The sequence below is a fragment of the Haliotis rufescens genome, unplaced genomic scaffold, assembly GCF_023055435.1.
Source record: "Haliotis rufescens isolate VD_foot unplaced genomic scaffold, xgHalRufe1.0.p SCAF_49, whole genome shotgun sequence".
NCBI lineage: Eukaryota > Metazoa > Mollusca > Gastropoda > Lepetellida > Haliotidae > Haliotis > Haliotis rufescens.
The window spans coordinates 2,587,626-2,613,168 of NW_025964212.1; the positions used below are offsets into that span (position 1 = coordinate 2,587,626).

General features: G+C 44.3%; 1 protein-coding gene across 2 annotated transcripts in view; it reads left to right on the plus strand.

Annotated features, from left to right (window-relative positions):
- The window catches only part of LOC124115683 (centrosomal protein of 162 kDa-like), a 50,200-nt gene that overhangs the window by 2,586 nt on the left and 22,071 nt on the right, over positions 1–25,543 (plus strand). The window contains exons 3-19 of one of the 2 annotated variants that reach the window (XM_048383497.1): positions 320–465; positions 4,473–4,539; positions 5,733–5,775; positions 6,808–6,860; positions 8,342–8,427; positions 9,324–9,494; positions 11,412–11,448; positions 11,916–12,059; positions 13,312–13,494; positions 14,496–14,645; positions 15,285–15,382; positions 15,521–15,553; positions 18,723–18,789; positions 19,439–19,603; positions 20,098–20,225; positions 21,541–21,664; positions 23,054–23,166. In XM_048383497.1, coding sequence (XP_048239454.1) covers positions 320–465; positions 4,473–4,539; positions 5,733–5,775; positions 6,808–6,860; positions 8,342–8,427; positions 9,324–9,494; positions 11,412–11,448; positions 11,916–12,059; positions 13,312–13,494; positions 14,496–14,645; positions 15,285–15,382; positions 15,521–15,553; positions 18,723–18,789; positions 19,439–19,603; positions 20,098–20,225; positions 21,541–21,664; positions 23,054–23,166 — 1,808 coding nt within the window. The remainder of the gene's footprint in view (positions 1–319; positions 466–4,472; positions 4,540–5,732; positions 5,776–6,807; positions 6,861–8,341; positions 8,428–9,323; positions 9,495–11,411; positions 11,449–11,915; positions 12,060–13,311; positions 13,495–14,495; positions 14,646–15,284; positions 15,383–15,520; positions 15,554–18,722; positions 18,790–19,438; positions 19,604–20,097; positions 20,226–21,540; positions 21,665–23,053; positions 23,167–25,543) is intronic. The other variant, XM_048383498.1, reaches the window with a different exon arrangement.

A 25,543-nucleotide genomic window follows, 5' to 3' on the forward strand; every position in this document is an offset into this window, starting at 1 on the left:
TCTCAATCTTCCTCCTGGTTGTCTTACCAGCAGTATCTCGTGCTGATACCTGGGGTGTGACGTGGACACTTTCAAATGCCACTTTATGTCACGCCATTGCCGAGGGAGACATTCTTTCTCCCTTAGCTCATCAATTCATGTTGATGTCATTTATATCTTTTTACAGGTGATAAATCCTTTCATAACCCATCTTCACCACCTCAGTTCCCTCAATTACATCGTTGGCTGAACCCGCGACATATATACTTTGTAATGACAGTGCGATAGATAGTACTAGAGTTGACTTCTTTCTGTTATTAAGGAGGATTATCAATTTTAGGTTTGACAGCAAGTGGGAAGAGTTTCATGAAGACAAAGAAAAGCCCTGAAAAAAAGAGTTCATCTGAGAAGTCGGCTAAAGGTGGAAAGACTGGAGTTGGGAAGGTGAAATCCAAGCAGGAGAAGACACGTGTCAGAAAGAAAGATGTGAGTTTGGGGTACAGATGCTAAGCAATGATTTCCTGCCCGGGAAAACCAAACGAGTCAACTGTTATAGTCCTGGTAGTTTGATATTTACAGATTCAGATATGAAATCTTTGATTTAAGATAAATAATGTCATTTCAAACTTATCCTATCTCACACTATGCATTTCTCCTTCTTCTTTCCATCTTCGTGTAGAAACGCCCTTGAACAAAGTTTCCAGCTTCAAAAAACGTCGCACTCAAACACATCCCAGTATTACCATGGTCTCTACGGAAACAAATGGGTCACACACTGTACAACCTGACCTAAGCACTTTGATCACCTTATGCCAGGTCATTCTCTTTCTTAGCTTCCTTGTACACCTAATCAACATTCTGTGGTGAATTATGGTAACAGACATTGATAAACGCCCGGCCTGTAAAAAGTTGCAGACAAACCAGTTCTGCAGCAGATCTACACGATCTTTGCTGTGACTGCCGGGGTGTGTGTAACTCATTGCTTCTTACAGTGTTCCCACTCACCAGAGGAAGCTTTTCGCAACTAATTATTTTCTGCCTAGAGATAAGGAACATGGGCCTTCTTCATCTAAGAAACCCAAGAGGCTCCATATCAACAACTTAGAATTCTGGCTGAGATCCTCTGTGCATCGCAGGGGGCACGGGTGGCCCAGTCGTCTAAGGCGCCGCGATTCGCTGTGCAGAGTTGCCTCCCTTGGGCACGCCAGAAACCTATGATTGTGGGTTCGAATCCTGGTTCGCCCCGATTATGTTTCTAGGTTTGTCAGCACCATACCCGTGCTCGTGGGTTTCACCGAAGTGGTAAACGTCTGAGACCTGCATCACTTCGGGCTTTCCTCCCACATTAAGCTGACACGCCGTGATATAACTGGAATAATGTTAAAAGCGGCGTTAAACCTAACTCACTCACTCACTCTGTGCATCGCAGCTCATGATCCAGTCGGACAACATCTCATTAGTTTGGTACATCATCAATATGTGATCCACCATGACACTCTGGCCATCTCGTGGAAGAATCTCAACACTTACGCCTTTCCCCTGAAATACCTTCTTCCTCGGGTACTTCAAAAGGCAGCAACCCCCAACCAACTTCAACTGCTTTTTGTTACACCTCATTGGCCAGCTGGAAGTTGGTTCACAGTATTGGTAAACACCGCAGAAAGAAGACTCCATCCTCTCCCCTGCGAGCTGATCTTCTCCAGCCTCCCTCACACCTGCTGCACCTATCGCCGGACATCCTCCATCTCTGTGTTTGCCTCCACTCCAGAAGTCACTGGTTGGTTCACGCCGAAGACCCGGGCTCGATTCCCGACATGGGTACAATGTGTGAAGCCCATTTCTGGTGTACCCCGCCGTGATATTGCTGGAATATTGCTAAAAGCGGCGTAAAACCATACTCACTCACTCACTCACTCACTCACTGGTTGGTTATTCAAAAAGTGCAGCCATCACTGGAGTGTATCGCACCTCCACTAATATAAGGGTAACGCTATTTTTCAGGGCATTATCATTTACAGAAGCCCGAGGTCTTCCATTAACTGCCCGACGAAGGAGGGCAGTTGAAAAGACCGAGGGCTTCTGCAAATGATAATGCCCTGAAAAATAGCGTTACCGTTATTATAGCTAAAATGGATGGAATTTGATATCAAATAAAAAGAAACAACAATGTCGATTTTGAAACATTTACTGCAATCAACACGAATGTCACTGACCCACTGTTACAAGTCCTCCTACTTGGGACCTCAATGTAATTCTATTCCATCTGACTTCAAAAGACTATGAACTCTTGGAAGAAAAGAGATTTGAACATGTCACTTTGAAGACATTTTTCTCCAGGCCTTTGCTACAGTTGCTCAAGTTACATTCTCTTGACGTCATGGAAGTCCAGTTTGAGTGGCTGCACCATGGGAAGGTCTACCTGCAACTTCGTTGGGACTTCATTGCAAAGAATTAACTTCTGGGCCCACCAGATTAGCTGTTCACCATGCCTTTGTTGGCATCCATCCTTATACCCGGTCAGAGCCCTCCACATTTACCCGATGGCCTCTGCAACACTACAATGTTCCAGGAAGAGACTCTACATCCCACTCTCCACGGCAGCTTCCATGAAAGTATCATGTATCATGGTCTCCTGGTCGCCTCTGTGGTCTTGTGGTAGAGCGTCCGCCCGGAGAGCGGAAGGTCCCGGGTTCGATCCCCGGCCGCGTCATACCAAAAGACGTTTAAAAGATGGTACTTGTTGTTACCCTGTCTGGCGCTCGACATTAAGGGGCTAAAACAAGGACTGGTCGGCTCGGAGTCAGTATACTGTGTCTGAGTGGGGTATTCATGTTAAACTGCGGCATGGTATCTCAGTGAGCTAGCACTATAAATCGGCATCAGTCCGGACTAGTACAAGCAGCCACACACACATGCACGTCGCTATATAAGTGAGTGAGTGAGTTTGGTTTAACGCCGCTTTTAACAGTATTCCAGTTATATCACGGCGTGTCAGCTTAATGTGGGAGGAAAGCCCGAAGTGATGCAGGTCTCAGACGTTAACCACTTCGGTGAAACCCACGAGCACGGGTATGGTGCTGACAAACCTAGAAACATAATCGGGGCGAACCTGGATTCGAACCCACAATCATAGGTTTCTGGCGTGCCCAAGGGACGCAACTCTGCACAGCAAATCGCGGCGCCTTAGACGACTGGGCCACCCGTGCCCCCCACTATATAAGTGCCATAATCTTGGACGCGACGTAAACCCAATTTCACCTCACCTCATCTCATGGTCTCCTGGCTCCATTCAGTGATTCTGCAGGCCTATACCTTGACTAGACTGCCTCCTACCATCCAATCCACATGAGACTCGAACTGTCACCTCCACCTCCATTTAGACTCGGGTTCCTGAACTGGATACCCTTTTGAAGGGGAAATAACTCATCTTACTTACTTACTATTGGAGATTTAACATGTGCTTATCGTCATTATGCTTATTTCGCACACGGCTAACTCATCTGTAGACACTCCGGTCTTCAACACTGAAGTCTTTGCAAGGCACGGCCGATTCAGAGCATCTCTGCCTTGAGCATGTGTTGTTGAATATTGGTTTGAAGAGCCTCTTATGGATATTATTGATCGTTACCTCTCCTCAGTTAGCATGAATCAACCACACAGCGTGATTGTCAGCTTTGACGAAGTTTAAACAGAGATGCCAAGCTGATCTGCCTTGTGTCTGAGAGAGTATGTGGTGTTTGTCTTGAACTAATGGACTGGAGACCCCTTCCGAATTGGTTAGAAGTTGTGGTTGAATACGTTCACTTCTTTAAATCTATGTGTTTGTTTTTGAATTGATGTTCTACATGAAGACACACACACAGATGTTATACCCAATTTCATGATGTTGTGTCCTGGTAATGATAAAGGGTTTTTGCATTTTTTATAGTGTTTTACCCACTCACAAGTTCATGTCTTTTTTCACACTTAACTATGTAACAATCTTAATGGTTGGAGCTTTGTTAAGAACCAGCTTCCTCGTGTACATCTCAAGGCTGCAGTCAATTACAGGCTAGGGTTTCAGCGCCTCATTGTCCAACTGTGGAATAAAATGCATTGTGTGAGGTAGGATAAGTTTAAAAATTTGAAAATTTTACAATCAATTGTATATTTATATACTTACCCTATCTCACACGCTAAATGCCCACCCAACCATACCCACATCAGAATGCACTAGCCTGTCCACTCTAAGAAGAATGATATCACAGATTGTGTCAGGTGGTCAGTTTGACTTGGTTGATATGCACAGGACTATAGTATGTGACCCATATGTTTTGGTCGTGATCATGGTGATACTGGTATGTGTTCGGGTGTAATGTTTTTTAAAGCTGGAAACTTTGTTCAAGAGCGTTTCCACACCAAGATCGGAAGAAGAAAGAGAAATGCACAGTGTGAGATAGAATAAGTATATAAAAACAGTTTAATTGTTTGGTGATATAAGTGTTTTGCTTTAGGTGTCCCCGAAACGACCCGGTCGAGGGCGGACAGAAGCTTCCATGAGTAAAGACAGCTTGGAAGACAGTAAGTGTGTAGTATGTTTAGAAAACACACACTGCTCACACAATCATGATGTGGTAGACTCAGTTATACACACGGCACAGTGTGGTGCATATTGCTAAAGCGGCGTAAAATACAACTCGCTCACTCATGTGTCAGACTTGAGTTTGAACGTGCCAAAGATGCGGTCCTGATGACACTGTGATGTGCTGATATCCTCATCATGTTAGTTGAAGAACCATGTCGAATCAAATGGACTTTTCTCCTCTGTGTACTTGCACATAGTTACTTCTTGAGAGATAGTAAGCATGGGGGGTGGTCGGGTAGCCTAGTGGTTAAAGCGTTCGCTCATCACGCCGAAGACCTGGGTTCGATTCCCGACATGGGTACAATGTATGAAGCCCATTTCTGGTGTCCCCCGCCGTGACATTGCTGGAATATTGCTAAAAGCGGCGTAACACCATACTCACTCACTCACTTTGTGAAGTGTGAACAGTGAAAATAGAAAGACCGTACAGATAGTAAACAGTGTTAAAAAACAGCACCTGCCCATAGGCCCATGGAAGGTAGATCTTGTGTTGGGCCCATAGTTTCAAATTTGTATTGGTCTTTTTGGCCTGCGGTAAATTTATGTGTTGATTTATTTGTCACAATAAGCTGCAGTTTTTTAAATGAGGGCGAGTTTAGTCAGGGCCTGCAGTAGGGCTGGGACGGGTAACTTGGGTACTCGGGTCGGGTAGGTCCTGAGTAGGATCCGGGTACCCACAGGACTACCCGGACCCGTGGTTAGTCACGTGATATATTGTTTGATGACAAAAACTCACCATAGCACATTGGTTACACCACAAGTCGCTAATGTCCGCATTTCTTTCTGACGATGCACACATTCCTTTTGGCAGGTATATGTTTGAGTAAAGATAAAACTTCAGTCAACTTCAGTGTATTGATCGTTTGATACAAAAATCTAAATAGTTTTGGCCAGGGCTGCGATAAAACAATTCCCAATCAGACATTTTGTTCCCAACTCTTGAGACCTGCAGTGGGTACCGGGCAGGACCGGGTAATAGGGGATCGGGTACCCGGGTAGTAAATTTGGACTCCTCCCAGCCCTAGCCTGCAGCTTCTAGAGTCTGTGTGTCTTGATGGCAGCATGGCAAATATTTTTTTATATCAAACACTGTTAGTAGAGATACAGTATACTTGTAATCTTGTTCCAGTATCGGAGAAGTCGGAGGAGAATGACGCAGGAGAAGCTGCCAGGTGGGTGTGATCTCAACACGACATTTGGGTAGATGCTATAGGACTCAGACATTACAAAATAGTGAACTTTAATTCAGTGATGTGGTCCAGTGACATTTATTGATCACCAGTTAAACTATCAATAGTTGACATTGATACCATGTTAGACGGTTTGATGGTTTCCGTTATGTAATACCATCACAATATTGATAATCAAAAGCTCTATCAAGTATTTTAACGTCAGATTTCTTTCAAAATATTCCTTGTTTGAAATGACATGACACAGTTATAACTTTGTTTCAAACTGTTAAGTTCTATCAGGCTCCATTTAATATTTCATCGTTAGCTTTTTTTCAAAATATTCCTTGTTTGAAATGACAAGACACAGTTATAACTGTGTATCAGACTGTTAAGTTCTATCAGGTTCCATTAAATATTTCATCATTAGCTTTTTTTCAAAATATTCCTTGTTTGAAATGACATGACATTCACAGTTGTAACTTTCCATCAGACTGTTTTGGGAACCTCTTTTAACCCTCAAACAGCACCCCTTAGGCTTAAAAAAATATAAGAAATGGTTCTCAGGTAATGGCTTTTGAAAATATAGTGAGGGCGGGCGTTGTGTTGTTTTTTTTCTTAATTGCTCAAACTAGTATGTTACCAAATAAACTGTTGTGTAACCAAATACAATCAACCTACATAAATGTATTCCTTGATGAGTCAATTACTCCAATATAGTATTTGACTGCCATTATTTAATGGAATATTGGAATATTTAAGGATTTTTTAATATATATTTTTAAAATGAAAATAAAAACAAAACATGCAGTGAACTTTATGATGATGCAGGGGTGCCTGAGAACCAAGACTATTATATGTTTTAGCCTATGTACCGAATCTTGAAAGTAGTGCATGTATGCCCATGTCATTATGTGAAATAAAGCCATGAAACCTGTGTTTTAGAGTAGATGAATCATTTTTTGGTATAGATTTGCAGCAATTGCTTCAGTTAAATCCTGCAGTAGTCATCCCTGATACTGTGTTCTTTTGTAGGATTGTTGGCCTTGACTCCAGCTTGGACACGACACGAGACAGTTGCACAGCAGGTGAGGCTTGTGTGGGTGACCTCTGATGGACAGGGGGACACGAGTGGCCCAGTCGTCTAAGGCGCCGCGTTTCGCTGTGCAGAGTTGCATCCCTTGGGCACGCCAGAAACCTATGATTGTAGGTTCGAATCCCAGTTCGCCCCGATTATGTTTCTAGGTTTGTCGGCACCATACCTGTGCTCGTGGGTTTTACCGAAGTGGTAAACGTCTGAGACCTGCATCACTTCGGGCTTTCCCCCCACATTAAGCTGACACGCCGTGATATAACTGGAATACTGTTAAAAGCGGCGTTAAACCTAACTCACTCACTCACTCTCTGGACAGGATCATCTGTAGTACACGTGTGTACAGGGCTGTACATGATCATGTAGCTTGACTTCTTGTACACCCTGCTATTGTATTGATGTATACAACATGTGCAACAGACTGTTTAAAGTTGTTCAGTTGTATATTTTCATGAAATATGTTTGTTTGACAATTTGATTTGTTTTGGGGCCTGCTGACTTGGTATTGTGATTTGTATGTCAAAATGAGGCCATGGTCACCATGGTAACAGGGACTCAGTAAGTGATGTCACTTTTTACAAATATTTTCTCTTGACGAGGTCAATATATGAAAACAAGGACCCGAGAATCCGATCCCTGAGATGGTCAGACCGCCGAAGGGGTCTGGTGTGAGTGAGTGAGTTGGGTTTAGTGACGCTTTTAACAGTATTCCATTTATATCACGGCGTGTCAGCTTAATGTGGGAGGAAAGCCCGAAGTGATGTAGGTCTCAGACGTTTACCACTTCGGTGAAACCCACGAGCACAGTTGCCTTAGACAACTGAGCCACCCGTGCCCCCGTATGGTATGAGGGTCCTAGTTTTCACATATTAACCTCATCACGAGTAATTATTCATTTTGTGAAACCGAAATTCACTTTCAGTTTAAGAAGTCTTTAAACCATCCTCTGTTTCGTTACAGTAACTTAGCTGCAACCTGTAAAATGTTTGTACCAAACGACATCTTGTTTTCTAGCAGACGAGTCAATATACATCACATGTCAGGTCAATACTGATCAGACCCGTGAAGATTCCTGGGTAGAATGGGTCTTCAGCAACCCATACTTGCTGTAAAAGGCGACTATGCATGTCGTAAAAGGTGACTAAAGGGATCGGGTGGTCAGGCTCGCTGACTTGGTTGATACATGTCATCGATCCCAATTGCGTGGATCAATGCTTATGATGTCAATCACTGGATTGTCTGGTCCAGACTCGATTATTTTACAGACCGCTGTCATATAGCAGGAATATTGCTGAGTGCGGCGTTAAACAACAAACAAACAAACAAACAAACAAACAAACAAACAAACAACAATACTGATCATGTGACAATGTCGGATAAACGAGTGTCTGATTAACGAGACTTGACTGTAGTTAGGAAAGTATTATTGTGTAGTCCTCCATGTGTCTGGTGATAATAACATGCATCTTCCTTCAGACATGTTAACTGACCGACAAGACAGCCCTGAAAAAGTTGGCATGGACACCCTTGATGAATTAGCCGATAAACAGAGGTTCTATAACGTGAGTAGTCCCTGTTGGTGAGATGGTGGGTAATTCACAGCTGCTGGTCCAGACTTTGCAGACAGGGAGTGGGGACCCATTACCCCTAATACACATGATAGGGCAGTTGACACAGGCAAGGTGTAAGGTGAAAAAAGTGTGCATCCCCACCTCATACAGTGTCATGAGATCCTCCAGGGGCTGTTTTATAAAGTGAAATATTTGCATGATTGAGATTGTAGATAAACATAGGTCTCTTATGTTAGTTAGTAAATAATATAGAGGTTCTATAATGTGAGTTAGTAAATGAAATAGAGGTTCTATGATGTGAGTTAGTAAATATATAGAGGTTCTATGATGTGAGTAAGTAAATGAAATAGAGGTTCAATAGTGTGAGTTAGTAAATGAAATAGAGGTTCTATGATGTGAGTTAGTAAATATATAGAGGTTCTATGATGTGAGTTAGTAAATAAAATAGAGGTTCTATGATGTGAGTTAGTAAATAAAATAGAGGTTCTATGATGTGAGTTATCTCCATGATTGAGATTGTAGATAAACATAGGTCTCTTATGTTAGTTAGTAAATAATATAGAGGTTCTATAATGTGAGTTAGTAAATGAAATAGAGGTTCTATGATGTGAGTTAGTAAATATATAGAGGTTCTATGATGTGAGTTAGTAAATAAAATAGAGGTTCTATGATGTGAGTTAGTAAATAAAATAGAGGTTCTATGATGTGAGTTATCTCCATTGTTGAGTTTTATGGACATCCAGAGGCTCTGTAGTGTGAGTTTTCGCCAACTGTGAGACATTTGATAAATATGTTCTATTAAAGTATTAGGCGAGTATCACACGTTAACTTTCTTTACTATGAGATGTGAGAAGTTCCCAAGTTACAGCAGACATTGCTTTCTCCAGGAGGTTGAAGCTGAGGGCACAATAGACTACGGACAGCTGAACCGGGAGCTGAGTCAGACTGCCACAACGCTGTCCCCCAAGTTAGCTGGTGTGGCAGTGGACGACTCCCGAAGTGCAGCGATGCTGGATCACTCCAGGGTTTCCGGTAGTCATGGAGGTCCAACAGAGAGGGTAAGTCTCCTTTAGGGTCATGCTTGAGAGTCATTGTCATGCTTGAGAGACTTTGTCATGTTTGTTGTGAGACCTTGTCATGTTTGAGAGACATTGTCATCCTTGAGAGACTTTGTCATCCTTGAGAGACATTGTCATGTTTGTTGTGAGACCTTGTCATGTTTGAGAGACATTGTCATCCTTGAGAGACTTTGTCATCCTTGAGAGACTTTGTCATGCTTGAGAGACTTTGTCATGCTTGAGAGACATTGTCATGTTTGTTGAGAGACTTTGTCATGCTTGAGAGACATTGTTATGCTTGAGAGACTTTGTCATGCTTGAGAGACATTGTCATGTTTGTTGTGAGACCTTGTCATGTTTGAGAGACATTGTCATCCTTGAGAGACTTTGTCATCCTTGAGAGACTTTGTCATGCTTGAGAGACTTTGTCATGCTTGAGAGACATTGTCATGTTTGTTGAGAGACTTTGTCATGCTTGAGAGACATTGTTATGCTTGAGAGACTTTGTCATGCTTGAGAGACATTGTCATGCTTGAGAGACATTGTCATGTTTGTTGAGAGACTTTGTCATGCTTTAGAGACATGGTTATGCTTGAGAGACTTTGTCATGCTTGAGAGACTTTGTCATGCTTGAGAGACATTGTCATGTTTGTTGTGAGACTTTGTCATGCTTGAGAGACATTGTCATGCTTGAGAGACTTTGTCATGCTTGTTGTGAGACTTTGTCATGCTTGAGAGACATTGTCATGCTTGAGAGACATTGTTATGCTTGAGAGACTTTGTCATGCTTGAGAGACTTTGTCATGCTTGAGAGACATTGTCATGCTTGAGAGACATTGTCATGCTTGAGAGACTTTGTCATGCTTGAGAGACTTTGTCATGCTTGTTAAGATAAATTGATAGCTTTTTGAGATAAGTTTCATGCTTGTCAAGGTAACTTGTTATTCTCGTTGAGATACGGGGCGGTCGGGTAGCCTAGTGGTTAAAGCGTTCGCTCATCACGCCGAAAACCCGGGTTCGATTCCCGACATGGGTACAATGTGTGAAGCCCATTTCTGGTGTCCCCCGCCGTGATATTGCTGGAATATTGCTAAAAGCGGCGTAAAACCATACTCACTCACTCACTCGTTGAGATACAGTGGCATCATTCAGGCAGTGACAAGAATGTCTGAGTCTTCAAGCCTAACAAGAGTTTAATGTAGTGTATTGACTATGAGCGTGATAAGGAGCTGAGCTTACGAGACCAAACATGTATTTACAAGACTCAGGCTTTGAACGAGAGGTCTATTATGATTATTGAGATACATTATCATGATTGTTGAGATTAGTTGTCATGTGTTAAGACAATTTGTAATACATTGTCATGCAGCGAATAGAAACTAACAGTGTTAGTCCACTAGTCCTTATAATGACAACATATAGCAAAGCCCATTAAAATGGCAAATTTCTGCTAGTCCTAATGATACCTTAGCTATTGTACATAAGTTGATTATTAGTTTATTTAAGAACCACACCACACTCGGACAGTGGAAATCGGAATGTTTTCTCCGATATATTGATGTAGCATACTCCACATTGCAACCAGCTCAATGAACTATGTGTATTTCTATACACCCCCCCACCCCCCACCCCAAATGTCCTCAAGGACCCTTCGCTTTAACCACTAGGCTACCAGACCGCCCCCCCCCCAGTGTCATTAGCAATCAGTCCTCCAAATTGCCCAATCCTGTATATACTTCAATAACAAATATTTTACTTATATTCTTTGTTTTGTCATTGTTATGTCATTGTTTGCATGCATGGGCAGTCCTCATGATACATTAACTATTGGGCAGTTTGGCAAGGACTACAGAACTAGTGCCAATTTCTAACACTGCCATGCCTCTGGAAATAAGGTTTGTTTTTTTCCCATTGTAGGACTCATCACAACAAAAGCCGAGTATGCTGTCCAAAGGTATGTTGCTGACGTTTTTTATTATTTAAACTGTACTCACTCACTCACTCACTCACTCACTCACTCACCATGGGAGAAGACCTCCAGGATCCCCCTCAATGTTGACTGCTGATACTAATACTGATGCTGTGAGTTATAATACGGCAACAGCTGTCACCAACCCACCAGGCCCGTGAAGAGCCGGGTAGAATAGGTCTTCAGCAACCCATGCTTGTCGTAAGATGCGACTAACGGGATCGAGTGGTCAGGCTCGCTGACTTGGTTGATGCATGTCATCGATCCCAATTGCATAGATCGATGCACATGTTGTCAATCACTGGATTGTCTGGTCCAGACTCGATTATTTACAGACCGCCATCATATAGCTGGAATATTGCTGAGTGCGGCGTTAAACAACAAACAAACAAACACCAACCCACCAGCTATACATGATGTACATCGCTCTATGTACCACGCTTCCCCTGCAGTCTCGCTGCTCGACTCCCTCGACTCCACTCTCAACACCACCACTTCCCCCAAGGCCAGCGTGCCATTTGATGGCAGCAGGGAGGGTAACCATGACAACCTGGGTCAAACATTTCCTGACACGCTGAAGACACGGACCGGCACAGGTAACTTCTGATACAAGTACAATTCATTTATTTATTCAACGATCTGTGGTGATATGTTGTCTGGACATGATGTTATGTATTTACAATCAACATGATCTATGGTGTTATGTGATGTTTAGTGAGAAGGGTCATTATTTATTATGTTTACCATATTCGACGTAATAAGTGCCCAGGGCGCTCTCAAAATTAGAAATAGGGGGCTCTTATTAGAATATTATTTTGGTCAAAAACAACAGAGTTGAAAGATAAATTTCATGGTTTATGCTAACAGCCTGAAATGTTTATTTTCGACAGATACATTTTTCAAGAATTTAATTGCCTATAAGTAAGGGTGCATAAAACACGAGAGCGTATTATACGCGAAAAAATAAGTCTTGTGTACATTGATCACAAGGGATGCTAATTGGTATTGTTCACTAGTCAATATATTAGCCAATATCGCCGTGGCGCTTATTAGAGCGGGGCGCGAATTACGTCGAATATGTTTATTTACAGTAAATTGTGATAAAAGATGATGTTAAGTGGTGACAGTGATGTGTGCTGTATGCTGTTATATTTAGTGATAGTAAGCAGTGATACGTAGTTGTATCGTGAGTTGTAAGAGGAGTCACAGGGATACACAAGGGTACATTAAACAACAAATTTGTATGTAGCCAACAGGGCATGCTCTTTTTAAAAGTCACTGGCACTTCTCCAATCTAACTGGCCTCCAACTAAATGGGGGAGGCAGACAATTGGCCGAACCCGTGGTCGTGTAGCCACCCAGCGGGTCTCTGAAAATGTAATAACTCCTCACCCCTGAAATACCTTTTCCCACACCCTGAGATTAAATCTTGTTTTCCATTTGCCTCATTTTAAAGTGATTTATGAGTGAGTAAGTATGGTTTTACGCCGCTTTTAGCAATATTCCAGCAATATCACGGCGGGGACACCAGAAATGGGCTTCACACATTGTATTGTGATTTTTGAGCAAATAGAGACGTTGTACACAACATTGCAAAATGGCGTCCAGTTGTCATTCTCCCGAGATGATCGACATATTTCTCTCTTTGAGTTAACCCTTCACACGACCTCACCCCCCCTAAAGATTTTCTCATCAAAATTACATGATTTACCAGCATTGTCAAATAAAAAAAAAAGCACATGGAGAAGGGGTGAAATTTTGACAATCATGCCTTTTGTAATTTTAACTGGCCACAGACCAATGGGTCAGCAGTTAAATCGACCCCTGATGCATCTGTTGTGTACCCAGGAATGATGGGCACCAACACCAGCAGAGAGATGGAGGCTCTACAGGAGGCGCTGCGAGTGGTAGGACTCTCCCCCACCATCAAACAGGACGACCCTCTCACTGGCGTCCTCGGACATGACTCCCACACTGGGAGCCTGCCAGACCCGGCCACAGCAAAGCAGCAGCGAGAGAAGGAGAGATCAGGTACTGGATCGTGTTAGAATGTAGGGCATGTACTGAGTATTTGAAATATGAGCGAGTGAGTTGGGTTTAACGCCGCTTTTAACAGTATTCCAGTTATATCGCGTCGTGTCAGCTTAATGTGGGAGGAAAGCTCGTAGTGATGCAGGTCTCAGACGTTTACCACTTCGGTGAAACCCACGAGCACGAGTATGGTGCTGATAAACCAGGAGCGAACTGGGATTCGAACCCACAATCATAGGTTTCTGGCATGCCCAAGGGACGCAACTCTGCACAGCGAATCACGGCGCCACCCGTGCCCCCATTTGAAATATGGAAGTCAAGGGGTCCTTGTGATAATCCTAAGGTTAACTTAAAGACTTAAAGGTGCCCAGATTAAACTTCTACTGGACACAGTTGTACCAGAGAGTTAGTCTTTCAGGAAGGTTAGGTTGTGGGATGGGCCAGAGGGTAAATCTCTTCTTGTTCTTACCCTTGTTGGTCATCATCGATAAAACACATTTTGAGTGGTGTAGGGCTGGGACACGTCCAAATTTACTACCCGGTTACCCAACCCACAGTACCCGCTGTAGGTCTCAAGAGTTGGGTACAAAATGTCCAAATGGGAACTGTTTTATTCGAGCTCTGGCAAGAAGTATTTAGATTCCCATTTAAACAATCTGGTCATGCATACACCGAAGTTGAGTAAGCTTCATCTAATTCAAACTTGTAAAATTTAGAAGGAATGTGTGCATAGTCAGAAAGAAATCGGAACATTAGTGCCTTGTTCTGTAACCAAGGAGTTATAGTGAATTTTTGTCATTAAACAGTATATCATGTGACCAACTAGGGTCCGGATAGTCATGTGGGTACATGGGTCCTATTAAGTACCCACCTGACTCGGGTACCCAAGTTGCCAGCCCAGCCCTAGCCTGTTGTTAAATGGCTACAGCACTACTGAATGTGTGCTAGGTCTACGACTCCTGCATGGTCGGAAGAATCAGTTTGTTGATCAATGGTTGCAGACCGGACAGTGGATGATATATTCCGGGAGATGGGTGAACTGGAGAAACGAGTGAAGGAGAAGGAGGACAGAGAAGATGATGTTCGACTCATGAGTGACTACCGTAGCGCCCACAGTCACAGCTCTGGGAGCCCGAACAGTCATGGGAAAGGTGAGACTTGGTAGATGGGATTGAGGGGAGGGGAGGGGATGTTCAACTTGAGTGACTACCGTAGCGCCCACAGTCACAGCTCTGGGAGCCCGAACAGTCATGGGAAAGGTGAGGCTTTGTAGATAGGTTTGAGGGGAGGGGATGTTCGACTCATGAGTGACTACCGTAGCGCCCACAGTCACAGCTCTGGGAGCCCGAACAGTCATGGGAAAGGTGAGGCTTTGTAGATAGGATGGAGGGGAGGGAATGTTCAACCTGAGTGACTACCGTAGTGCCCCCAGCTCTGGTCAGTGGTGAGGTGACATACAGTAGATAGGATGGAGGGGAGGGGATTTTCAACCTGATTGACTACCGTAGTGCCAACAGTAACAGCTCTGTTCAGAGGTAAGGGCAGATTCACAAGATAGGGATGGAGGGGAGGGGATGTCCAACTTGAATGACTACCGTGGCACCCCTAGCTCTGGTTAGTGGTGAGGTGACATACGGTAGATTGGATGGAGGGGAAGGGATGTTCAACCTGAGTGACTACCATGGCGCCCCCAGCTGTGTTGAGCAATATGAGCTAGGTTTAAACTGACAAGTAACATTACTGTTGTAGTTTGTACCTGACTCACATCAGCATTAACCTTGTTCTCTCAGGTCTATCACATCAGCAGCACATGGAGGAGGACCAACGAGGGGGCTTCGACCACTCCCACACGGACGACACAGAGGTGTACCAGCCCGTCACCGCCGTCGTAAGTGGCTCTTTCTGTACAACAAGAATCTATCATGGTGAAACATGTATACAACTATTGGTTCAAGATTATTTCTTTACAATAATTTGTTTGTCATATATGTATTTGTTTACTGTATAAACCCTGTGACTATTGAAGGGATCGAGAGGCCGCAGCATCCAGCGCCTGTATGTAAGTACTGCATGTGTCGCCAGGAGCTTCATGTCTGTGTGCAATGCATGGGTTTTACAACACTGTCTCCATCATGTCACGTGTGTGCTACACCAACAGGTGTGGGTTGGTTAACAGTATTCAAGTTCATGGAATGTGCAAGAGTAGCGAGCGTGTTTTTTAACATTATTTTCAAGCTTGGAATGTGCAAGAGTAGCGAGCGTGTTTTTAAACATTGTTTCATGCTTGGAATGTGCAAGAGTAGCAAGTGTGTTTTTTAACATTATTTTCATTTGTGGAATGTGCAAGATCAGCAGGTGTGGGTTGTTTAACATTATTTTCATTTGTGGAGGGGCGGTCGGGTAGCCTAGTGGTTAAAGCGTTCGCTCGTCACGCCAAAGACCCAGGTTCGATTCCCGACATGGGTACAATGTGTGAAGCCCATTTCTGGTGTCCCCCGCCGTGATATTGCTGGAATATTGCTAAAAGCAGCGTAAAACCATACTCACTCACTCATTTGTGGAATGTGCAAGAGTAGTGAGCGTGTCTTGCATTTAGTTAATTTATTCTAATCAAAATTTTGCATGTTCGCATTCCCATGATATCACGAACACCAATTGTGTAAGCCACTGAATATATACCATACCATAAGTGTCCCTGTCTTCTAGAATACCAGAAGACCAGTAGACACCATATTATAGACACTAGAACTGTCATGCAAATGTTATCCAAAACTCTATATATTATCCGATGTATAAGCTGTAGGCTATAATATCCAGTATATAGCATGTTTGCCAGATAGAATAGATGGTGTATTCCAATATATAACCTGTAGAACAAATACATGTAGTATATTTGATCCACTGTGTTACCTTTTGACTAGACCAGACTCGATTATTTGCAGACTGCAACCAGATAGTCATAATATGGCTGGGTGCAGCGTTGAACAAGAAACAAACAGCATTGTTATGCAGGGATAATTCTAGGGTGGGACCTTGTGCTTTTAACATGTTTAACCCCTAAATGTTTGAAAAGGCCCACATTTTCAAATACCATGGGGCATTTTGACATTGTGCTGTATGGGCAAGTGTGGGTGTACCTCTGGAATATTTGAAATTTTCACATAATGGGCCCAATGTCTGAAAATTCCTGGAGTGAAACCATCCAATGTTTTATCGACCAGGGTTGCGTTCCACAAAGCGACCTTGGCACATTGACTCTTGTAAGTCTATTGGCGTTAAGATCGTCTTAGTCCTAAGATCGCTTAAGTTTGTAGAACTGGGACAAGATCCACCATTTATGTCCCATCGGCCTGACCGTGATCTCTCCCATGTATAATAACACATATAGTTTGCTGTGTATTGTTTGCTAATGTCAACAGTTGCTGTCTAACCTAACTAATGTGTGTCACAGGTGAATGTTGTGTACCAAATCATGCAGAGCTCCAGATAAGCTGCGCATCTGCGTAAAATACGCATCAGAAATGCAGAAATATGCAGTAAAATTACATTACAGATACGCTACAAAAATAAAACTTGTGCGTATCATCAAAAATTGTGAAGTAACCCTGCGTATTTGTTTAGCAAATCAGCAACTTATTTTGAAATTATAAACAGGCATTCCGTCAACCTTGCCAAACTCCACGAGGACAGTTACATCATGATCATTTGCCATCACAATTTCTTGTGGAAGTATCGTGGTATTTTTGAGTCCTATAAAATGTCGAACCCACACGACACCAGTTTGCAGGGACTAAATGAATAGTGTTTTTAGATATTTAACTTAAATACCCACATGTGTAAAAACTAGTGGGTAATTTGAATACCCAGATAGAATTACTGATAACCAATGATTTTAAAATGCATGGGTAAAATACCCACAACACCAAAAGCTTATCTGGAGCTCTGTCATGTGCTGTGCAATAACTGACACGTCATTATGATCCAAGTCACCTCACACCTTGAGGCAGGTAGCTGTTGCCCCTGACGACAAACCTCATGGCTGTTGTTGACTCTGGTAAATTAGGAATGAGAATGTGATATACTGCGGGGTTAAACACGGCTACTTGTCAGTTAGGACTGCCTCCGTGGTCTTGTGGTAGAGCGTCCGCCCGGAGAGCGGAAGGTCCGGGTTTGATCCACGGCCGCGTCATACCAAAAGACGTTATGAGATGGTACTTGTTGTTACCCTGTCTGGCGCTCTCGGCATTAAGGGGCTAAAACAAGGACTGGTCGGCTTGGAATCAGTATGCTGTGTCTGATTGGGGTATTCGTGTTCATTTGCGACCTGGTATCTCAGTGGGCAAGCACTACAAATTGGCATCAGTCTGGGCTAGTACAAGCAGCCACCCACACACCCATACACACGCACGCACACACACACACACACACATGCACGTCACTATATAAGTGCAATTATCTTGGACGTGACGCTAAACCCCATTTCACCTTACCTTGTCCATTACTCCAAGACTAGTGAAAATCTAGCAAAACTTGTTGTTTACATCGTCCGAAAAAAACTGCAGACTAGTTGTGTATGACCAAAGGTGTCTACCCCTGCACATGGAAAACCCAATATAAGCAATCAGAAGTGAGACACACCTTGTTCTACTGCTCGTTGCTAGTGGTTAGTGGTTAAAGCATTCGCTCGTCACGCCGACGACTCGGGTTCGATTCCCGACATGGGTACAATGTGTGAAGCCCATTTCTGGTGTCCCCACCGTGATATTGCTGGAATATTGCTTAAAGAGGCGTTAAACCAAACTCACTCACTCACTCACTCAAGTTTGCTTCAAATTGGAACTGAGTAAAACTGACCGAAAATGTGAACATAGACATGTTTGTCTGTTTCAAACAGAACCAGCTACAAACCTTGAGGACTAGTGAAATAAGGTCTACACTCATCTTAAAAAGGGGGCGGTCGGGTAGCCTAGTGGTTAAAGCGTTCGCTCGTCACGCCGAAGACCCGGGTTCGATTCCCTCATGGTTACAATGTGTGAAGACCATTTCTGGTGTCCCCTGCCGCGATATTGCTGGAAGTGGTGTAAAACCATACTCACTCGCTCACTCTTAAAAATGACTAACTTCTAAGGCTGGATAACATATGACGACTACTCTCATGCTCACACATACATCAGCTACACTACCTTGCCTACATGTCAGTATAACATACACACCATGTCTGTTGGCAGTCTGTGAAGGAAAAGACAGATGGCGCCAGTGGTACCTTCACCAATGTCAGGACAGATGAGGTTAAAGGTGAGTCAGGTTACCATGGTTACTGTATTATATAATCTTTTGTCATCTGATGAATCGTGGAATCAGGAAGGTAGTCTTTTGTCAATATGTTAGGTCAGTGAAATCAATCAGGTTCTCATTGATCTCTGTTAGGATCTTAACAACATGACCTGCGTTCTTGATTTTGTTTTCACACAAAATTTAGTGTAACTGAAAACAAAGCAGATGAACAAAACTTGACAACAAAGATTTGACAAGTTGGTGCAGGGACTAAAAGACATGTGTATTAATAAATGTATATGTTGGTGCTGCCCTAAATATGAGAATATATTCAACGTGTACCCACAGTCTCATGACTTACAGACCCGTGAAGATCCGGGGTAGAATAGGTCTTCAGCAACCCATGCTTGCCGTGAAAGGCGACTGCTTGTTGTAAAAGGCGACTAACGGGATCGGGTGGTCAGGCTCGCTGACTTGGTTGATACATGTCATCAATCCCAATTGCGTAGATCGATGCTCATAATGTCGATCACTGGATTGTCTGGTCGAGACTCGATTTTTTTACAGACCGCCGTCATATAGCTGGAATATTGCTGAGTGCGGTGTTAAACAACAAACAAACAAACAAAACAAACAAACTCATGACTTACAACTTTCGTGTTTGTTTCAGGTAAGAAGTCCCGATCCAGATTTTCCCACATCCAGAGTTCAGGGTATGGGAAGCGCTCCATTAGCCGGTCGCCTTCACATTCACCATCAAGGTCACCTGGCAAATCAACACGACCTGGCAACCAGACCTGGTCCCCGGCAGACGTCAGCAGACACAAAGTTACAGGTACTAGTAGTGTGTCAGTGTGACCATATCGGGGGCGCATCCTACCATGCAAGGTCTTCAAACCCAATAGGTTTGACTTTCTCAAAGAAAATTGAGGAGTCTTCTGAGTCTTCGTACTAACTTCCTTAAATGCAAGGTTATTCAACCACAAGACCAAGTTTACACCAAGTAAGGGAGGGTCATACCCTACAGGGGTGAAAGTCTTCAGCGGATCCGTGAATTTCCGCGAATTTAGTGACCACAAATTTGTTCAAATCTCATGGCTTCCCCAATAAACATTCCCAAATTCTGGACCACGGTCCACTGCAAAGAAGTTTCAGCTAAAAAGGAAAACATCCATTCTCATCCCTGGATATGGTGTTTGTTCCCAGTACATGGACAGAAACATTACCATCAGATCTTCTACTCCGATACGTAGGCAGGCTCTGTGACTTAGCTTACTGCAAAGGAACTAATCTGTACTGAGTTTGGACTGTGTTTTTCTGCACTGCCAGGCACCCAGTCTCCAAGGACCGCCCACCACAATCTTCAAGGGAAAGTGCCTGAGACACGTCTGCTGCAGTCTGTGGAGTCGTTTGCAAGTTACATCCGAGACCATTTTACAGGGAAGGGAGTCCCAGAGGTAGGTTTGAGTCAAGATTGAAATTCGGAAGCTATGGGTCCACCCGTGTTGTAATGGGAAGCTAGGGGTCCATTCGTGTTGTAATGGGAAGCTAGGGGTCCACTCGAGTTGTAATGGCAAGCTAGGGCTCCACTCGTGTTGTAATGGGAAGCTAGGGCTCCACTCGTGTTTTGTTGGAAGCTAAGGCTCCACTCGTGTTGTGTTGGAAGCTAGGGCTCCACTCGTGTTGTAATGGGAAGGTAGGGGTCCACTCATGTTATAATAGGAAGCTAAGGCTCCACTCGTGTTGTAATTGGAAGCTAGGGCTCCACTCATGTTGTAATTGGAAGCTAGGGCTCCACTCGTGTTGTAATGGGAAGGTAGGGGTCCACTCATGTTATAATAGGAAGCTAAGGCTCCACTCATGTTGTAATGGGAAGCTATGGGTCCACCCGTGTTGTAATGGGAAGCTAGGGGTCCACTCGAGTTGTAATGGGAAGCTAGGGCTCCACTCATGTTGTAATTGGAAGCTAGGGCTCCACTCATGTTGTAATTGGAAGCTAGGGCTCCACTCATGTTGTAATTGGAAGCTAGGGCTCCACTCATGTTGTAATTGGAAGCTAGGGCTCCACTCATGTTGTAATGGGAAGCTAGGGCTCCACACGTGTTGTAATGGTTAGTGAAGGCTCCACTCGTGTTGTAATGGGAAGTGAAGGCTCCACTCGTGTTGTAATGGGAAGTTAAGGCTATACTCATGTTGTAATGGGAAGCTAAGGCTCCACTCGTGTTGTAATGGGGAGCTAGGGCTCCACTCGTGTTCTAATGGGAAGTTAGGGGTCCACTCATGTTATAATAGGAAGCTAAGGCTCCACTCGTGTTGTGTTGGAAGCTAGGGCTCCACTCGTGTTGTAATGGGAAGGTAGGGGTCCACTCATGTTATAATAGGAAGCTAAGGCTCCACTCGTGTTGTAATGGGAAGGTAGGGGTCCACTCATGTTATAATAGGAAGCTAAGGCTCCACTCATGTTGTAATGGGAAGCTAGGGCTCCACTCCTGCTGCAATGGGAAGGTAGGGCTCCATACATTTCGTAGCAGGAAGCTACGCCTCCATCTATGTTGTATAAGGAAGCCATATGTATGTTGTATTGGAATTTTATATATTGTCTGTTGCTGGCACAGTTGCTGAAAGTGCATTGGTTATGATTATCAAATGTGACCTGGTTGTTTGGTTGGTTGGTGTTGCGCTGGACACAGTCCTCTCAGCCACTCCCTTGCTACAGTCTTTAAGCACATGTGCACACATCAACATACACCCATCCCCATTCTCCTTTGTCAGGTAAAGTACTCGTCTGAGGAGCCTTCAGTGTCGGCCAGTCTGCGGATGGAGAAGACATCGAGTGTGGAGCGAGAGCTGCAGCAGGAGCTGGGTGAAGAGAGGAAGAGACTGGCTAGTCTGCAGGGTAAGTCCAACTTCCCTGTGTGGCCATGTGAACACATATAACTACCTGTGTTATCCAGGTTAGATATTTGTCCAAAGTACCTTGGTGAAGTATGTATCCCCTGTTGATATATATGTAGCCATGTTATCCATATGAAATATCCCTCCTTTATATTTAGGCACATTTACCGCTGTTATCCAGGTGATATATCCCTCCATGTTATCCAGGTGTTATTTCACTCCATGTTATAAATCTCTCCTTGTTATCCAGGTGATATCCATCCATGTTATCCAGGTGGTAAATCCCTCCATGTTATCCAGGTGATATTTCCCTCCATGTTATCCAAGTGATATACCCCTCCCTGTTACCCAGGTGATATTTCCCTCTTTGTTATCCTGGTTATAATTCCCTCCATGTTACCCAGGTGATAAATCACTGAGTTATCCAGGTGATATTTCTCTCCATGTTATCCAGGTGATTAACTCCTCCCTGTTATCCAGGTGATATTTCCCTCCATGTTATCCAGGTGATATACCTGCCCCTGTTATCCAGGTGATATTTCCCTCCATGTTATCCAGGTGATATACCTGCCCCTGTTATCCAGGTGATATTTCCCTCCATGTTATCCAGGTGATATACCTGCCCCTGTTATCCAGGTGATATTTCCCTCCATGTTATCCAGGTGATATACCTGCCCCTGTTATCCAGGTGATATTTCCCTCCATGTTATCCAGGTTATATACCCCTCCATGTTATCCAGGTGATATTTCCCTCCATGTTATCCAGGTGATATACCTGCCCCTGTTATCCAGGTGATATTTCTCTCCATGTTATCCAGGTTATATACCCCTCCATGTTATCCAGGTGATATTTCCCTCCATGTTATCCAGGTGATATTTCCCTCCCTGTTATCCAGGTGATAAATCACTGTGAGTTATCCAGGTGATATTTCTCTCCATGTTATCCAGGTTATATACCCCTCCATGTTATCCAGGTGATATTTCCCTCCATGTTATCCAGGTTATATACCCCTCCCTGTTACCCAGGTGATAAATCACTGTGAGTTATCCAGGTGATATTTCTCTCCATGTTATCCAGGTGATAAACTCCTCCCTGTTACCCAGGTGATAAATCACTGTGAGTTATCCAGGTGATATTTCCCTCCTTGTTAGCCAGGTGATAATTCCCTGTGTGTTATCCAGTTGATATTTCTCTCCATGTTATCCAGGTGATAATTTCCTCCCTGTTATCCAGGTGATATTTCCCTCCCTGTTATCCAGGTGATATTTCCCTCCTTGTTATCCAGTTGATATTTCTCTCCATGTTATCCAGGTGATAATTTCCTCCCTGTTATCCAGGTGATATTTTCCTCCTTGTTATCCAGGTGATAATTCGCTGTGTGTTATCCAGGTGAGATGCGGACCCTCCAGCAGCAGCATAAGGAGGAGATGGACCAGGTCAAGGTGGAACATGAGCAGGAGATGTTCAAACTGAAGCAGGAAAACTTTGTCCTGGCTGCCAAGGTACGATAACCTTCTCAGAACCAGCATGATTCAACCTTCATTTAACCCAGCTCAGCATAGACATAATCTCAGTTCAGCATGGACATCCCCTAGTTCAGCACCGACGTCCCCTAGTTCAGCATCGACGTCCCCTTGTTCAGTATCTACACCCCCTAGTTCAGCATCTACACCCCCTAGTTCAGCATAGACATCCCCTAGTTCAGCATCGATATTCCCTAGTTCAGCATCGACACCCCCTAGTTCAGCATCGACATCCCCTAGTTTAGCATCGAGGTCCCCTAGTTCAGCATCGACATTCCTTAGTTCAGCATCGACACCCCCTAGTTCAGCATCGACGTCCCCTAGTTCAGCATCAACGTCCCCTAGTTCAGTATCTACACCCCCTAGTTCAGTATCTACACCCCCTAGTTCAGTATCTACACCCCCTAGTTCAGCATCTACACCCCCTAGTTCAGCATAGACATCCCCTAGTTCAGCATCAATATTCCCTAGTTCAGCATCGACTTCCCTAGTTCAGCATCGATGTCCCCTAGTTCAGCATCGAAGTCCCCTTGTTCAGCATCTGCACCCCCTAGTTCAGCATCTACACCCCCTAGTTCAGCATGGACATCCCCTAGTTCAGCATCTACACCCCCTAGTTCAGCATGGACATCCCCTAGTTCAGCATCTACACCCCTAGTTCAGTATCTACACCCCCTAGTTCAGCATCTACACCCCCTAGTTCAGTATCTACACCCCCTAGTTCAGTATCTACACCCCCTAGTTAAGCATCTACACCCCCTAGTTCAGCATAGACATCCCCTAGTTCAGCATCGATATTCCCTAGTTCAGCATCTACACCCCCTAGTTCAGCATCGATGTCCCGTGGTTCAGCATCTGCACCCCCTAGTTCAGCATCTACACCCCCTAGTTCAGCATCTACACCCCCTAGTTCAGCATCGACGTCCCCTAGTTCAGCATCTACACCCCCTAGTTCAGCATCTACACCCCCTAGTTCAGCATCGACGTCCCCTAGTTCAGCATCGACATCCCCTAGTTCAGCATCTACACCCCCTAGTTCAGCATCGACATCCCCTAGTTCAGCATCGACGTCCCCTAGTTCAGCATCTACACCCCCTAGTTCAGTATCTACACCCCCTAGTTCAGTATCTACACCCCCTAGTTCAGCATCTTCACCCCCTAGTTCAGCATAGACATCCCCTAGTTCAGCATCGATATTCCCTAGTTCAGTATCTACACCCCCTAGTTCAGAATCGACATCCCCTAGTTCAGCATCGATGTCCCCTAGTTCAGTATCTACACCCCCTAGTTCAGCATCGACATCCCCTAGTTCAGCATCGATGTCCCCTAGTTCAGTATCTACACCCCCTAGTTCAGAATCGACATCCCCTAGTTCAGCATCAACGCCTCCTAGTTCCGCATCGACACCCCCTAGTTCAGCATCGACATCCCCTAGTTCAGCATCGACGTCCCCTAGTTCAGCATCTACACCCCCTAGTTCAGTATCTACACCCCCTAGTTCAGTATCTACACCCCCTAGTTCAGCATCTTCACCCCCTAGTTCAGCATAGACATCCCCTAGTTCAGCATCGATATTCCCTAGTTCAGTATCTACACCCCCTAGTTCAGAATCGACATCCCCTAGTTCAGCATCGATGTCCCCTAGTTCAGTATCTACACCCCCTAGTTCAGCATCGACATCCCCTAGTTCAGCATCGATGTCCCCTAGTTCAGTATCTACACCCCCTAGTTCAGCATCTACACCCCCTAGATCAGCATCTACACCCCCTAGTTCAGTATCTACACCCCCTAGTTAAGCATCTACACCCCCTAGTTCAGCATAGACATTCCCTAGTTCAGCATCTACACCCCCTAGTTCAGCATCTACACCCCCTAGTTCAGCATCTACACCCCCTAGTTCAGTATCTACACCCCCTAGTTCAGTATCTACACCCCCTAGTTAAGCATCTACACCCCCTAGTTCAGCATAGACATTCCCTAGTTCAGCATCTACACCCCCTAGTTCAGCATCTACACCCCCTAGTTCAGCATCGACATCCCCTAGTTCAGCATCGACGTCCCCTAGTTCAGCATCTACACCCCCTAGTTCAGTATCTACACCCCCTAGTTCAGTATCTACACCCCCTAGTTCAGCATCTTCACCCCCTAGTTCAGCATAGACATCCCCTAGTTCAGCATCGATATTCCCTAGTTCAGTATCTACACCCCCTAGTTCAGAATCGACATCCCCTAGTTCAGCATCAACGCCTCCTAGTTCCGCATCGACACCCCCTAGTTCAGCATCGACATCCCCTAGTTCAGCATCGATGTCCCCTAGTTCAGTATCTACACCCCCTAGTTCAGCATCTACACCCCC